At 40.3% G+C, this 13,964-nt stretch overlaps 1 protein-coding gene across 1 annotated transcript; it reads right to left on the bottom strand.

The window, feature by feature from the left end:
• Window positions 1–489: 489 nt before the first annotated feature.
• tamm41 (TAM41 mitochondrial translocator assembly and maintenance homolog) lies at window positions 490–12,722 on the bottom strand. The gene is made up of 8 exons (XM_080421414.1): window positions 12,406–12,722; window positions 11,223–11,405; window positions 10,242–10,334; window positions 9,754–9,904; window positions 9,461–9,606; window positions 5,603–5,768; window positions 4,428–4,490; window positions 490–3,596 (listed from the first exon to the last, which is right to left on the bottom strand). The coding sequence occupies exons 1-8, from the start codon at window positions 12,541–12,543 to the stop codon at window positions 3,505–3,507; spliced, it is 1,032 nt and encodes a 343-aa protein (XP_080277540.1). The 5' UTR covers window positions 12,544–12,722; the 3' UTR covers window positions 490–3,504.
• Window positions 12,723–13,964: the final 1,242 nt, after the last annotated feature.

The following is a 13,964-nucleotide window of genomic DNA, read 5'->3' as shown; positions in this document are numbered from 1 at the left end:
AAGTTGCATCACAATCGCCATCCTTTTTTTTTCTCGAAAATAGCAGATCTACAAGCTGCAGCTCCACACTGCTGCGAGCTTGTAGATCTGCTATTTTCGCCACGCGCCACCCCGTCGTACGACGAAGTATAGGCCTCAGATAAGACAGTCCATTGGTTATCCTCTCGGTGGCAGTGAATGTTTGACAGCTTGACAAACACGAGTGTGTGCTATTTAGGTTATATATGTGTCAGTACGGTACAATAAATAGCGCGAGTGAGTCACTGGAATGAGTCATCATTATGTGCGTGCAGCCCTGGCCTAAATATAGAAATCATTATGACAGATGCGTCACTTTGTTTTGGTGTGAAGCCAATTTCTATCATTAGGAATTTACACAAACCACTGACTACAGATAATCAAATGCAAACAGACACAAAAATGATAGTCAAATAATATTAGTGGGCACAACAATGGCTCTTTTGTATCACGTGACTTTGTAGTCAGGGATATGTTTATTACAATATTTATTAAATACAATTTAAAATGTACATAACATACACATGGTTAACACGCTGATGGTCAACAAGTCAATGCACAGGACAATGCAGTCAAAGGGTCATGACTCATGTCCATACAGAATCCTTGTTCTAGAAAGCCCAAGTGTCTCAATGCATTTCAATACTATTTGAGAAGCCTTGGTAACAGTGTATAACAATATCTATGTTTCAAGTAATCAAGTGCACTTCCAAATTAAATGGTCTTCTTTCAAATCTACAAAGGTTACTATAGGCTACATGCTTTTTGATCCATCAAGAACAAACATAATGTCTAGCTGTGTTGTGTTATAGGACTAAAGGTATCCACGACATGCTCTGCAGACTGCAATTCTCACACAAAAAAATCTTTATGACTATGCTTGTGACAAAATATTAATCAATCCTATCAATAAAAAAGGACCAATTATGGACTCCTAGGGGACTCCAGTCAACTGAAGCACTGTATGTAAGGTTTAAATAGTTACAGGGGGAGGCTATTTGGAAGACGAGTAGTAGAGAGAAAGGTGCAAAACGTGTTTGTGTTAGTGTGTAGTGCCACTTCACAGGGTCATGGGGAGGACACATTGGCACTATACTCCTGAGCGAAGGACACAAGAAATTCTCCACAGAAATACCACTCAATGTCTGCGCTCTTTCAGCATCTATGCAGCCCATTGTCTTCGAGCTGAGCAGTACACATACCAAACTGCATAGAGATAGATATTCAAATTGTCCAAAAACTTTCCATTTATGTGATGGATGGACAATAATCTGACCAAATGCAGATGGGCAAGTTTAAAACCCAGTATGCACTACAGTATTCATTTTGTTAACTGAGAGCCACTATGTACAGTATTTATACTGATAGCCTCAAAATACAACACATTTATCACAGCCTTTACAACCATACTGGGAAGTCCTAGAAATAAAGTCTCCGTAGTGTATGTTTTTTATTCTTATAGATACCATAGACTAGAATAGTTTGGAAGAACTTGGTCTGACACCCTCTCACATCTAAAGACAAGAGTTATTAATCACAGACTGACAGAAGATTTTGCATAGGGAAAGATTATGTAAAATTATCTTATAATAAATGCAGTTATGTCCGATACCTGTCCTATGAGAGGCGTTTCTCAGTGTAAAGCCCAGTTCATAAGAAAACAATGATATTCATAAACTACACGGGCAGACACAAAAATGAATGGTGCATGGACCTCCTACCTAGAGCGATGTCTGCTGGGGGTTCGCTTTGGGTCAGCGCTGATCTACGTACATACTACACTCAGTGGCCACTTTACTAGGTACACCCATTCATTAATGCAAACAACCTACTCCTCCAAAAAACAGAGTGATGTGGCTGCAGTGATGTGGCTGCAACTCGGTATATAAAGTATTGTATGCAGATTGCAGAAAGGGACAAGAGGTTCAGTTACAGTTCCACCAACATTAGAATGAGTACAGGAGCTACCATCCTGTCCTTGAGGGGGTTCCAGGGGTTCCCAAGCTAAATGATTCATATTATGAACTGTTACGTTTCACATTGTTTTGTTGAGTCTGAGTTTGTCCTCCCTGTTTGTCTGTCACTCCCTCTCTATCTTTCTCTGCAGGCACCTTCAGTCAACAATTACATCATCGGGCGCTCGGGTGCACAGTGGTAAAGTACCTGCCCACCACCGTGGAGTCGAGGGGTTCGAATCCATTGTGGTGCATCCGTCTTTGTGTTCAGGGCAAGCTGGGCGGGGAGGTGGTAAACGTGAGCTTTGGACAAAATCTGTAGTAGCCAAAAAAAACTGTTTTGCTCTTATAACAGGCAAATTTGAAAAATGCAGAGCAGTTGGCCTACTGTGGGAGTGTGCATGCAAAGTTTCACGCTGATCGGTCCAGTGGTGTCCGAGATTAGCCATTTACAGACAGATGGTCGGACGGACAGACAGACTCTCAGGAAGGAAAACATAATCCCTTGCTGCCTACAGCCGTTCCGTCCTGGCGGGGATAAAAACAACAACACACGTAACAAATGGGGGTTTGTGACCTAATGCATATCAAACTGGAGGTCTTTGAAATTAAACCCAAACCAATCAGTCACCTTCTTAATGTGAGAGGTGAGAGAACGGTCAGTCCTTTAAAAACTATAAGGTACACAAATAACTCAGCAAAACAGTAGTGTGCATTCAGCAAAAATAGCAGATCTACAAGCTACACGTGACAGGATGAGCTTGTAGCATCTCTGAATGCGTAACTCCTTGCAAAGGATGGGGATACAAATCAGGGTTGTACCTGCCTGGTAGTAGGTGTGTACCTAATAAAATGGCTGCAGAGTGTACAGTATGTACTGTACATATAGTACAGATAGCCTACACATATACTGCATTGTGGACCCTGGACAGGTGCCTGGGAGGTAATGGAGCAGTAATTCTTTCTGTCCATTGCGTTGTGTACCTGCCCATTTGACCTTTCCATGAGAAATGTCTATAAAACGTGGCTTGTGCACAGAGTATGCTTCCAGTACACTGGGCTATTAAAAGGCAAAAGAGTCTGCTGACAATCAGCATGTGCTGTACATATCTGCTCCCTGTTTTTAACAATAAGCACCTGTTGGTTGTTGACAATGTTTGCATCATGGAACTTTACACGAGCATGCGCCAAGGCTAACAATTTCTGAGTTCTGGCATTAGCTGTGATTCACATTGACTTAACTGCCACATATTTTATTCTTGCAGTCTCTCCTCTCTTTTCCTTCCCAAACAATCTTTGTCCTCAAAGGATTATGGGGAGTTAAAACAAACACAGCTTGATACATGGTCAGCAATCCCATAGGGACAATGGGGCGATTCAACTAGAGGTTAGTTAGTGTGTGTGATTGTTAAAGCAACAGTTCATCAGAGTAAGGACGGAGGTGTAGGTGGGTGTCTGGTGAACACATGGAAAGTCAAAGTGCATGTCTGACTGACAAGTACACAGACAGGCCTGTGCTGGACAGACAGATTCAGGACAGCTGCGAGACGGAAGGCTTCCTCCTCCATCCCTTCCACATCTTCATCAGTTTCTTGGAACTGTATGACACAGTCTTCCACATGCCTGGGAAGGACCCCACCACATGACACAGATTAATAACAATATGTTATACCGTATGTACAGGAAGATATAAATTATTATTATTATATATATTTTTTTAAACACATGAACCCTAGCATCCCTACTCTGAGCATGACATACAAGGCAAACATTATTTGATGTACAACAAAGTATATCGATTTTAAGTGGTTAATAAAACACTGTTTCACCAAAGTTGATTTTGGGAAATGTTCTGCATTATTACATTCTCACAGAACCCCTAATGGGATCAAGTGACAATGGATCATCAAAAAGGGAAAAGGCTGGAGCACACGGATGGTGCAAATAAGCAATACTGACGTTTCAGTAGCAGTGTCTTCTTCAGAGTAAGGATTGAATTAATAATTTCTCGCTGATCTGTGTACTTAAAGGGACACTTCACCCCAAAAAAAAAATTGTTTCAATGGATTAGTCACCCCATGGAGACTTGAATTCATGGATATCTTTTTAGTTTTTTGTCTCATTCCTAAGACAATAATTTGATGACCGGTTCCGGTAGGAGACACAACGACTCGTTGTGTCTCCTACCGGAACCGCTGCCTACCGGTCCGCTGGTCATCAAATTATTGTCTCTTAAAAATAAAAATATCCATGAATTCAAGTCTCCATGGGGTGACTAATCCATTGAAACAAAGTTTTTTTTGGGTGAAGTGTCCCTTTAAGCCTTTCCCTTATGATACTGCTGTGCTCCCTGTCTGAGGCATCACTTCTCATCCTTAAAGTAGGTTTAGCGCGTGAACTTTATATATATATATATCAAGGAACCTTGACAAATAATGTAATTAGCACACTTACCGGCCGTGGCAATGCCTTTGAGGCTTTGCGTTATACTGGAGGACTTGACGATAGATGAGATTCCTGGGGCAGACAGACAACATACTCAGACATTACTTTCAGTGACTGAACAGACTGATAATGCTATCTCAAGTCAAGACATTACAGTTACAGCCTAAGCATTCTGCACAATGACTTCCAAGCAATATGCTTACTTACAGACTGATGATTTATCAATACGCGACAAATCCCAGAAGAAACGTGTGTCCGTTGTTTTGTTTTTTTAAACTTGTCAATATGAACATTTTGATAGGACAGATCAATTCCCCTTCCATCCATCAACCAGACTATCTAGCTTTTTTGTAATTGTAGAACAACTTCACAGTTTAGGTCCTAGGGAGCCTGTAATAAAACGCCTTAATTATCCATCCCTACCTCCTTCACTCCCTCCATCTATCGATCTACCTGTCCACTCATTCCTCTCTACCCATCATCCATCTTTTCATTAAGTCATCACTGTTGTTCTATGCTTCTACCTGTCTTCCATCTACCTACCCATCTATCATTCCATTCCTTCATTCACACATTGCTCTATCCATCTACATGATCAACATCAACCTATCCATCTTAGCACTCATTCACCCTTACATTCCTCTGTGACAGTTCTGGGTGACACACAATAACGAGCCTGGGCTACTTGAGGTCGAATGTCGTTGTTTAAACTATGGTCCTTTTCATTCATCTATTGAGCCATCTTTCTATAGGCCTGTCCCAATTATTACATAATCGTCTAATCGCAATTATTTAAGATCGCAATTATTTTGCATAATCTTTAAAATCGTTTTCATGATAAAAAAAACGTTTTCAAACACAAAAAAGCAGAAATGGGAGATCTACATTTCCGCTATTTTTACATTTTGTTGAAAGTATAAAATCATTAAATATGTCAGTCCTTTCTTTGCATATTTAAGTTATTTGTCATATCTACCCTTTGCAATTTTTTATTACGAAGCCTAAAAGCCAAACAGAAATACAATTTGTATTCATATGTTCAAATCCAAAAAAACAATTAAATCGTTAATCGCAATTATTTGTATGACAATTAATCGTCAACTTAAATTTTGTAATCGTGACAGCCCTATCTTTCTATCTGTTTATCTATCCATTTATTTATTTATTCATCCATCCATCCATACCTTGCTGTACAACTGCTTCACAGTCTGGGTCTTGGGCCACCTGCAGTAGGATTTCCTCGACATCCCGGTTCTTCCCAGGAGGGTCTACAAGCCTTGTGATTCTTTGCTGAAGGGTCCGAGGCAATGCCATTAGTTGGATAAACTGGCCCTCTGGGCTCTTGTCGACCTGCGGGTATGCACAAATAATAACAAGCATGGATAACTAACACTGAAACACACAAATATACAGTCACCTCAAGAGCAGGGGAACTCTTTGTGCTCTTTTTTTTATCTGAAGGGAGGAAGTCAATAACATCCGTTGCTTTTTTCTAATTAGTGTTTATGTTGTGGAATCCTTATGTCATTTCCCTTGAATATTTAGTTTAACAAGCAAAATATTAAATAAGTGTGAAAACATCATAAATTACCAATGATTGGTATCTGATTGGTGCCTTTCAAGTAAAATATTTTAATCACTTAAGCCTTATTTCATACTTTTGAGAATGCAACTATGTTCAAACTAGCGAAAATAGCCAATAAACAAGCTCCCAACATGTCGTAATGTGACACGTTGCAAGCTTATAAATCTGGTATTTTACCAATAACAGTGTTGTGTTATGAACATAACACAACACAACACAAAAGTGTGTGTGTGTGTGTGTGTGTGTGTGTGTGTGTGTGTGTGTGTGTGTGTGTGTGTGTGTGTGTGTGTGTGTGTGTGTGTGTGTGTGTGTGTGTGTGTGTGTGTGTGTGTTTATCGTCACAATTGTGATATCAATATATTTGGTGAAAAAACTATGATATTTGATTTTGTCCATATCGTCCAGCCTTAGCATGCCTTGAACCCAGCTCTGGGTTCAATGATATATCATATACATATGAACATATTGTTCCAGGCCAGTGTGATGCCGGGGGAGGTGAGCATTGTATTTGTTTCTGTGTGGCAGGGGAGTGGTAATGGCAGGGAGAGCAACACAAATAAATGAAACCTTATCCCTGCACTGGAAGACAAGAGGAGCGTCCATACCTGTCCTCAGGCATACACACTCTCTCAGGCACACACAGATACACACCCAACTTCTTCTATACATGTGCCAGTTAAAATGCTAATCATAGAGTAGAGCGTTGTGCCAAGGGAGTCACAAACGCCCTATTTAAAATGTAATAGTATGATAAAGAGTATGCCCTGTCCTGCTCAGTACAATGCTAAGTCACTTAAGGTTAAAGCTAAACTAAAAACCAACAAACTGGAACAATAGAAAATATGTGTTAAAAACACAGGGCCTGGAGCTTGGAGTAGGATCCGATTTGACAGGATTTCAGATTGTAGGATTTCATTTTACTCCAACCAAGTTGACAAAGGTTTTCAAAAACTGGTCTTGGAAAGGCGTTAACATATTCAGACAGTTGATTAACGAAAAATACATTATACCCATCAAAGAATTACAATGAAAATATGAATGGCCAGTGCCACACTCAATTATTTAGATACCTCTAGATGCGGGGCCACTTGTTGACTTCAAGACAAAAAAAAGGTCCATCCATATAAGAATAGGTTGGCTAAGACATGCAAGTTCCTTCATAAGTGAGGTAATCTGCCGTGACACCAATCAGTGCAATTATCGCATCTTAGTCCTTTTTTATCACCCCCTCTCCCATGGAAATAAAGTATTTGACAAATAAATAAATAAATATGAATGTACACAGATGGGTGACAAATTAAAGGAAACCCCTACATAAAGTATTGGGCCACCATGAGCCACCAGAACATCTTCAAAGTGCATTTGTCTGTGGAACTCACATTCTAATAAAAAGATATTCCCTCATTAGGTGTTTTGATCAAGATGGTGGTGGAGACAAGAGCGTTGTCTAAGACACAAAAAAAACTGGGTTGAGATCTGGTGACTGCAAAGGACAGGACACAGCATATGATTCTCATAATGTATATCCAAAACATGGATGTGGATGGGAGCTTTGCCATCCTGTAAGAAACCACTCAGAATAGAAGTGTTTCATCATAGGATAAAGGTTATCACTCAAGAATAACTCTGTCTTGTTTTGCAGTGACCCTACCCTCAAAGGACAAGTGGAGCCAACCCATGCCAGGAAAATGCCCCCTTCCCCCCCCCCACAGCATAACAGAACCACCGTACCCTCTCACTGAACGGGTCAAGCATTCTGCCCTGTGCCATTCTCATGGTGTACACCACACATTCACTCGCCCACTATGAAAGACTGAAAGGAGTCGTTGACAACATCACTTCTTTCCACATCTCTGTAGACCAATGGTTCTTGCAGGACTGAACTCTCAAATGTGCATCCATCATCTTTGTAATGAGGGGTTTACACACTGCAACCCTACTATAACATTCCTCTCGATGTAGTGGTCGACACACTGTTCTTGCTGACATTCTCCTGCATTGACAATGTCAAGTTGCTTTCGCACATGCACTGCAACCATGAACTTCTCTAGACAACACACAGGAGCTGTATGTGAGTGCAAATGTCCAAATCAGTTGGACCGAACATGCAATGGAATTGACACTGCCAGCTCTCTAGTACAAAGTCTGTGTAGTGTATGACTGAGCCCCATAGGCTGAATGTGTGAATAGACCAGGTCATTGTTCACAGTGAGCAAGTGGGTGTGTTGGTGACGTTTCGATGGGACTGGCGCGAAGCTGAAAGAAAACAAACTTTTAAAGAAGCTAAGGATAGAGGAGCTTGGAGCGAGGACACGCAAGTGGATACTTTGCGGAAGGTTATTGTCAGAATGAGTGACATTTTAAAATTCTGTTAAGCAATTGGATACTACAGCGGACCGTCTTCTCGGACAATAGGATCTAAACTCTTAGGCATTTTACTCGTGTGGCTATCAAGTATAAACTGGCGGAAATTCAGAAAAGTACTAATCTTCTCAAAAGAGGCTGAAAATACATGCCTGTTTTGTGTTTATTTTTGCTTATAACTTAACACATTGGGTGCCAAAACCGTATATATACGGTTTTGCGCATACTAACGTTTTTTTTTTTTTTTCTCCTTCACAGCAACAGGAAATATCACTCCTACAAGATTTAGACTCCAATCCACCTCCTGGTTAACTTATGACTTCAAAAACCTGTATCTCGGCTCCTGTGCACTTTTTTTTTTTACAATGTTAATTTAACTATTTTCAACTGGCTGCAACTATGGAATGGATTTCCGAATGTTTTAAATTTTTTCCCCCCGATTGTACGAGACCTGTATGTGTGTAATGAGGGGATCACCGTGAGGACGGTGATCACTGAAAATATTTTGTGACTACTTGAAAAAGGTTCAAAATGTTTAAAAAGTCCTGGCACTCAAAGTATAATATTTTAATAAACCTCTGGCACCCAATGTGTTAAATGTTCTCAAATTGAAACTCTAATCAAATCTAAGTTTTTAAGGATTTCAAGATGTTGCACTTTGTGTGCAAAATATCGGTCAAAACTTCTGTAATCGGTGGGCTAGGAGTTTCCAAAATTGGCATTGGACCCAACAATCTGGCATCGGTTGGGCTCTAGAAATGTCTTCATGAATGAGATGCAGGGCATGCACACGTAGTACAGGTGCAAGACAAACAGAGCTGTTATTTGCTCCCACTAACTGTTTATGACAAACAATCGGTGGGAATAAATAAATAACAGTGTGTGGACTATCTTCATGGCAAATGTTCTTTATGGCCCAGGGGGCGTGGTTTTGACATCAGACTGGCAATCTATACAAAGTATAAAAACAACAACATAGACAGAGGGTGGCCAATACATATAAGGAAGCGGGGGAATGCGGGACATCCACTTTATTGCTGTGTGTGTGTGTGTGTGTGTGTGTGTTCTTGCGTGCGTGAATACGCTCCCTCACCTCTAGTTTTCCCTGCTGAGGCTTGTAGACCACTTGAGGGCAGTCCTGTAAAATGTTGGTGTATAGAATCCTAAAGTGCTGGATGTTGTCTTTGACAATATTGGCCACCTTGGACTTATCCTCTCCAATCACCATTCGGAAATCCCCTTAGGAAAAGATTTATGGGAGCACAGTAAGATGAAATAACGCTGGTTCGATTCCCAACTGGGAACCGATGTTACACATCATGCCCTCCTTGCTCTAGCACAGCTCAGAAGGCAAGAAGAAATCTCCTAATTCTGTGGTCTAGTCACCTGCATAGGAGAGACCGGCTATCTGCAGGAAAAGGTCTTCTTCAGTGAAGCTCTCCGGCAGCATGAGGAAGGATGCTATCACAGCACTTTTCAAATTGCCCACCAGAGCAGCACGCAACTTCCCATTGTCACTCTGCATCAGCATCTTCACCTGCATGAGGACAAACAATATATATGGCTACATGCATGCACAACACAAAACACACTACAGAACAGCTGACCAAAAACAATACTGACTAGTTTCTTGGGCCAAAAGTATTGAGTAGTTATTCTTTTATTCTTGTGTACACACTGTACACAAGAACACCAGATTAATAATAACCAATTAAAATGAGTCTGCAAAACAAACAACTATTAACTCAAATCTAGTTTACAGATTATTTTATTTTTAAATTGACATTGCTTGATCGACACGGGTCAACACCTTAACACCAATTCTTGACCCGTGTATAACCCTAGTCGAGAGCTTGGCATAAAGACGTACTTACTGGTTTGTGCAGTCGCCCAGCAACGTACATCGTCTTCCAGTGCATCAGGTCATCAATCAGAGTCTCTGTGCTAATGACGCCATATTTGATTATCTGAGATGAGACAAGGATAAATTAGGATATCACAATTAGCCATTTTGAGACAACCAATGTCAAGTACATCAAACATAATCACCAGAAGCATGCTATATTTACAGGTGGGTGTCAATATGGCAGCAGACGTTTGGACAATACAAGGAGAGCTTTATGACAGTAATAATGTTTACAAAAAAGACAAGAGGGTAACCACAGGTGACAAACTGGGTTAGTCTGGCCTTCCAGAGGAAAAGAAAAAGAAGCCATTGCAGTGATCAGCAAGTACAGTATGTATGAAATATAATACTCTAGTGCACAGTGGTTTTCAAACTTTTTGTGCCCAAGGAACACCAATGGGCAAGTCAATATCTCAACTGATTGCAAAAATAGTTATAGTTCTTGTGTGAACCAAATAAATGAATACATTTAAATGTATCACCTATCCTATAATCACCTGTCCACAACAGTGACACCAGGTGGTTAAAATATGTACTTTGTAGGACATAGAATGTGTATTGGGAAATGAGTGCGTACCAAGTACTGCTAATGTAAATTAAATGACAATTCATTACTTTTTGTATAGTTATACACAATATATTTTTCTAAATTGCAATGTGTGGTTGGTTGTCACAAAATGCACCAAGGACCACACCTGGAATTGTGTCACAGCTAGGGTTGAGTACAGAGAACCGGTACCATAGTGCATTCTATTGTAGTGCTGTCTAACTGTGATGATTTAGGCTGATCTAGAATCAGTGCAAAGTAAGGCAGCACTGGCAGCAGGCTCTCAGAATGAAACCAAGTGTCCCCCGTAGTACTACAAATTTGCCTTGGCAAAAAATAAAATTCAAAAAGTCATTACTGTCAGTGAATGTTTTTTGTATTGAAAGGTATTCTGTGATTTACCCTTCCATCCACAGGAACAAGAGTATTGTAGTACACTCCGGCCCCGTGGTCACTCTGTATGGAACTGATATGTTTGGGCCCCAGCATCTTGAGAATGGAGTAGTGTTTACGGTTCTGCAGCAGGTTCATGGTGTGCCATGTCACAGGGTCGTCCACCGTAAACACAAAGTCCAGCATGTTTTTCTGAGAGGTGGAGAGAGGAAGACTGAGGGATTGACCAAACAGCATCTTTTTTGACAACAGTGAAATGCAGCTGGATTGTCAGGTCATGACATCATGGCCACAATGCACTGTAAGAATCACTGTCACAAAATTCAATTGTATTTCACAGTTGAGGTCCCTGGCAATACATTTTTGTCAAAATAAAAAAGAGAACGTTTTAAAAACAGGGAACATTAATTGTTTTTGTTTTTATTTGCCCCCAGCAATTTCAACTAATTGTTGACAAACTAAGGCTAAACATGATTGGACATGAGTAAACTAGTTGAAGAGACAATCCTGAGTTGGAAGGTGACTTATATCATTATATTGAGTTGTTGATAATCAATATCGTTGAGCATTACTAGCCACAAGCAACTCTTATGATTTCTGTCAAAACATTTCGTACAGGTGATTATTGGATTATTGTTGGAGTTTGGAAGCACTCGTTGGAAATCAGCGGTCATGCGTGCCACCTGTTTCGAAATTGCACATAATCAAGAGGCAGCAGCAGTACGTTGCGTTGTAGAAAACGAGCGCTTCCAAACACTGACACAGAAAAATAATCACCTGCACGGAATTCATTGACAGAAAGTAGCTCATCATAACATGTCTACGGTGGATTTTTATTAAACAAAAACTTGGCAGATACAAAGAGGATAATCCAAGCTTTCCGTACAGCTGCAATGTTGGTGAGTTTAACGTCGTTTAATACAATCGGATAGGACTTCTCTGTTTGGATGAATGCTGTCAAGGGTTGGTATTGCATTGCAAGATTTGCAACTCTATATGACAGATAGCAAATAGCATCTAAGAGTTGCTTACTTGCTTGCGGCTAATTGGACATGAGTAAACAAGTTGAAGAGACAATCCTGAGTTGGAAGATGACTTCCATATTATTATATTAAGTTGTTGATAATCAATATCGTTGAGCAATGAGCGTTATACATTCTCCACGTCTGCGTCTTGTTTGATTGTCTCTTACCCCCATTTGTCCTTGAGTGGTCCCCTGTTGTTTGAACACACCGGACCCGTAGGCAAAGGCTAGACTAATGTCCTGGGGAAACTGAGACAGGATCCTCCTATAAAACACACCCGTGTTCTGCAACGCTGGGAGAGTCATCTTGACTTTAATATGATTTACTTTACCGACGAAACGCACCACGAAGATAAACCGGTGCGCAAAGTAAACACGCTATTCGGTACGTTCAAATATACATACAGCCAATATCAATTATTGTGTTGTTGTTATTATTACGGTAGCCGCATGCATTGGGTCAGCTGGGCTGCCATCATGTTGTCCTGCAGTTCACGTCGACCTCAATGTACGTCACGTTATGCGACACACGCTGTGTGTTCATGGGAGTTTGAGTTTAATAATGACATGTCATGTACTGTAGTTTTGTTTTGACTGCTGTGCTGGCCAGCTATTACAGACGACGTCACACACTGGTTGCAAGCGTCATACTGGTTGCAAATGAAACCCATTCTATCAGGTCTCGCTAGGGCGCGCAGCACTAGCCAACACACAAGAGGGGGTCGGGTCGGGGTGCACCCCGAAACAACAGGTTGAGAATTGATTGCATGAAACAATCACCTGTGCATCCAGTCTCAATGTTGGTAAACAATTAATTGGTCTATTCTATGAATTGGGATATTCATTGTTGTGCTGATGCTATGCAGTAAGCCGGTGGTGTGCACTGAAGTAACTAAGTACATTTACTCAACTACTGTACTTAAGTACACTTTTGAGGAATTTTTACTTTGCTGGAGTGTTTCCAATTTTCTGTACTTTTACTTCTACTCCACTACATCTCAGAGGCAAACATTGTACTCCTCTACAATTATTTGAAAACTTAAATTACTAGTTACTTTGTTGATTTAGATTATTCTTGATTTGGTTATACTTACCAAACATTAACATACAGCCCATTTCGGCCTTTGGAAAATAGCAGATCTGCAAGCTTTTACTTGTACCAGGGTATTTCTACATTGCAGTATTGATACTTTACTTAAGTAAGAAATGTGAGTACTTTTTCCATCACTGCTTAGTGCTTACTCCACATGTACTCGCGCTAAAACGACTTTAGAGCACGGGTGAAATAGGTCCTAATGTATCCAGTAGAGGGCGGTATTGCATGTGATTTAAGTGGCAACAAAGCTCAGGGGGTTAAAAGACAAGTTGTTGGGGTAGAGGATTGATGCCAGTGGCTGCAGTATATATGCTGTTTTATACTTAGTATTATCAAAAAACATGTCCTATCTTAGTGATTAGGAAATTAGCACAACATAACATTATGCAACCCAACCACATTATCCTTCAAACCTTTGCTTGGAGAACATTTGTTTGGAGAAGCATAATTTAATGTGTTCATTTTCCCCAGTTGACTTTTTTCTCTGATTTATTTATTTTTATTATTTTTTAAAACAATGAACAGTTATGGAAATAACTTAACCTCAAACAGTATTCAGTATCATTTTGCATCAAAGCAATATGTCATTCGATCTAATTATCTGTGAAATGTGTCATATGCAAACAAACGT

This window comes from Gymnoscopelus braueri, assembly GCF_963280865.1.
Source record: "Gymnoscopelus braueri genome assembly, chromosome: 3".
Classification (NCBI taxonomy): domain Eukaryota; kingdom Metazoa; phylum Chordata; class Actinopteri; order Myctophiformes; family Myctophidae; genus Gymnoscopelus; species Gymnoscopelus braueri.
The sequence above is the reverse complement of the archived record's forward strand: the minus strand, read 5'-3'. Positions and strand labels throughout refer to the sequence as shown.